The sequence below is a fragment of the Pyxicephalus adspersus genome, chromosome 2 (assembly GCF_032062135.1).
Source record: "Pyxicephalus adspersus chromosome 2, UCB_Pads_2.0, whole genome shotgun sequence".
Classification (NCBI taxonomy): domain Eukaryota; kingdom Metazoa; phylum Chordata; class Amphibia; order Anura; family Pyxicephalidae; genus Pyxicephalus; species Pyxicephalus adspersus.
In genome coordinates this window covers 3,703,376-3,706,426 of record NC_092859.1, presented here as the reverse complement: position 1 = coordinate 3,706,426, position 3,051 = coordinate 3,703,376, and the positions used below count along the sequence as shown (strand labels likewise).

The following is a 3,051-nucleotide window of genomic DNA, read 5'->3' as shown; positions in this document are numbered from 1 at the left end:
GGGGTGATTGTATAATGAAATACCCCAGGATGGGGCACTCACCTATCATGTGATATACCCCACTCCACTATTTTATCAGATTGTCCTGATTTACCCCATAATAGGGCAGACTGTCCTATTATACCCTATAATGGGGCACATTGTCCTGGTATACCACATAAAGGGGTAATTATTCTCTTTGTACCCTCATAATAGGGTAACCGGTCCAATGATACACCTGATTAATAAACAGATTGTTCTAATATATTGTATAACGTGGAGAATCCTCTGTTATACCCCATTCGGGGGTAGAATATTCTGTTATACCCCATAATGGGGCAGTTTCTGTCATTTGATCTACCCCAGCAGGAGCAGATACATAAAAATGCATTTATCCCAGTATTCTGCCCCTGGTATTGGCTGTCAGAAGTCATGTGACACCCCTCTGCCCTCATCTCACCCCTCTAGCCATTATTACCCCTCATCAACCTCACCTCCCATCTCCCCCTTCTTCTCATCCAACACCCCGCCCACTACGACGTCACGCGCGTACAGAGCCTCTTCCGGGTGATGTCACGCAGCCCCGCCCCCTGGTGTGCGCGATGACGTAGTAGGTGATGTGAGAAGGGGGGGCGCGCTGATAAGATGGCGGCTGGAGGGTCCCGGGGAGGTGAGTGAGGGGGAGGGGATGTGTCTGGGGCCCCCGGGGGCCACTCTATGCTGCACCTTATCACCTCAGCCAGGTGTGTGGTGAGAGAGTGGGGGCTTTGTACTGTCAGTGCCGAACTGTCATCCTGTGACAAGTCCTCACCCCTCCTCCATCTACATCCCCCCTGTCAGTGTATGTGGGGTCCATGGTGACCAGGCCTCCTCATTATTATTACCCCCCATATATGTATACCCGTTGTCTTTGTAGCAGTTGTCCCCGTTGGATGATTTCCCTAAGCTTTTCTTCTGGTGACAGTTCTCAGTTTTGGATGTTTCCTCTTCTGTTTCTTACAGCAGTCCAACGTGGCAGCACCGCAGAGCACCAGTTGGTGGCGCTAATTATTCTCCATGTTCCTGTAACTTCTCCTATAATACTCCTTGGGTCGTCCTTTTTATTTTTGGGGTGACCAAATTCCTGCATGTTCCCCTGTGTTGTCACCCTATCAGATGGGCTTACATTGGAGCCTTCAAGCATCCATATCAACGCTCATTGCATAGGCCTGCTCCATTCCTCTCACCAGTAAACCTGCCCTGAAGATGCCATTCAGCTGGCAGTGTAGGCAGGAAGTCATTGCAAGGAGGCTGCGGGGGGTCACCAGCTGTGGAACAAAAAAAGGAAACATTGAGATAATATTTGATAATCAGTGCTAGGAATGAGATTTGTTTCTGATGGCTGTTCATTGGGGGGATCTCAATGCTTCTTGTAAATACAAATAATTACATAAGCAGCCTCGGCTTTCTTCTAATCAATGCAGCAGTGCAAGTATTGGTCTTTTTTATTATCTTTAATAAGATTGATGGGGGGAAATACTCTTTGTTGTTTAATGCTTTTTTGATTCTGATTGGCCTGACTGGCTCCTGAATTCTGAGGTTTCTGAGTTGTATTGATCAGTGACTAGCAGAAGCCATAATATTAGTGACAGATGAGAGTCGTCCTCCCCCTCCCACAGTGCAGATCAATCTGAACAATTATTCCTGGACTGTTGGTGATTTCTGTTTACTGAGCAGCAGATAATAGTTTCATGGGCATCAGAATTGTTTTTTTTTTTTGTCCAGCGCAATGGAAACTTTATCTATGTCGAAGCAAAGCTCCTTCCAGGGAGTTCTCTTCAAGTTGGCTCATTCACATTGGCTCCCTGCACATCAACCGGCTGAACAACAATACTTAGAAGATGTTCACACTGGTGGTGAGGTTGCGGTGAGTTTACTGCTTCCTCATGCCAGGGAACCGCTGGCTCCTGGGAGACCCTGCATGTGACTTCTCAAGGTGGCAGCCCCTTGGAGAATGAATGGGGGTGGAAGTGAGCGGTGCCAATCAAATTTGCAGGTGCTGCAGTGCAGGTGATCGAGCAATTGGTGAGGTGCCATGCAAAGGAGCTGCGCAGGATCACTTGATCCTAATGCAGGTCTGGATCTGATCGTAGTGTATGCGTGTTGGGAAGTGTTGCAGTGTTTATACAAAAACCAAACAGGCTGAAGCACCCCTCAGTACACAGCAACTCATACGATACAGAACACACATGGTGCTATGATTTCTTTTTCACTATAGATGGTCATGGTGATTGAATATGTACCGACATTCTCAATGTAAAGTGCAGGAAATGTATCCCTACATGAATGAATAAATAGGCCCTTCCATCTTTCCTCGTAGCCTTGCAAAGTTGTACCAACCTCTCACAATGTATATTAGAAACTGCAGCAAGTCAGAGCACGCCTCATTTCCCAAACAAGATCAAGGACAGAATTAATAAAAATTATGAAGGGTTCAACCCTATCGTTACTTTGTCCAAAACTTCAAAATAAAAGAGTTTCCCCTCTGCATTCACCCTGTTGATTTCTCTCTTGTCTCTCTTGTTTAACAGAGCTCTGGAAATTGGGATATCTGGTGGCCTAACAACTCTTCTCCACTCCCCGAGATGTCCAGCTATTTACAATGAACAGCAAGGATTGTGCCGAGCTCTCAGGTGAGACCGCAGCTCCTCGTCTAGTTATCTCTACACTCATAGGAGGTCTGTACATATCCCGTATACCGGTATTTATGTTGTGTGTGGTGATATTGTAGAGTGTAAAAATATATACAGGTAGTCCCCGGGTTATATACGAGATAGGGACTGTAGATTTGTTCTTAAGTTGAATTTGTATGTAAGTGGGAACAGGTACATTATTTTAATAAATACATTTAGGACAGATGTTTGTCTCAACATATTATTAGGCAACGTGGTGTCAGTTACTGTATAACATCCTCACTGTGAGCTAATCACAAACAAAGCAAAAAACAACTTTATGGCGCCAAGACATTCATTAACTTCTGGAGCAAGCTGTGCTTTGATATGCAAAAAGAAACAACTGCAGAGTTTCTCTTGG

At 45.5% G+C, this 3,051-nt stretch overlaps 1 protein-coding gene across 4 annotated transcripts in view; it reads left to right on the top strand.

Moving 5' to 3' along the window:
• Window positions 1–551: 551 nt before the first annotated feature.
• The window catches only part of CAMTA2 (calmodulin binding transcription activator 2), a 52,428-nt gene continuing 49,928 nt past the window's right edge, over window positions 552–3,051 (top strand). For 3 of the 4 annotated variants that reach the window (XM_072399286.1, XM_072399285.1, XM_072399283.1), the window contains exons 1-2: window positions 552–649; window positions 2,550–2,696. In XM_072399286.1, coding sequence (XP_072255387.1) covers window positions 2,621–2,696 — 76 coding nt within the window. In that variant the 5' untranslated portion in view covers window positions 552–649; window positions 2,550–2,620. The remainder of the gene's footprint in view (window positions 650–2,549; window positions 2,697–3,051) is intronic. The other variant, XM_072399287.1, reaches the window with a different exon arrangement.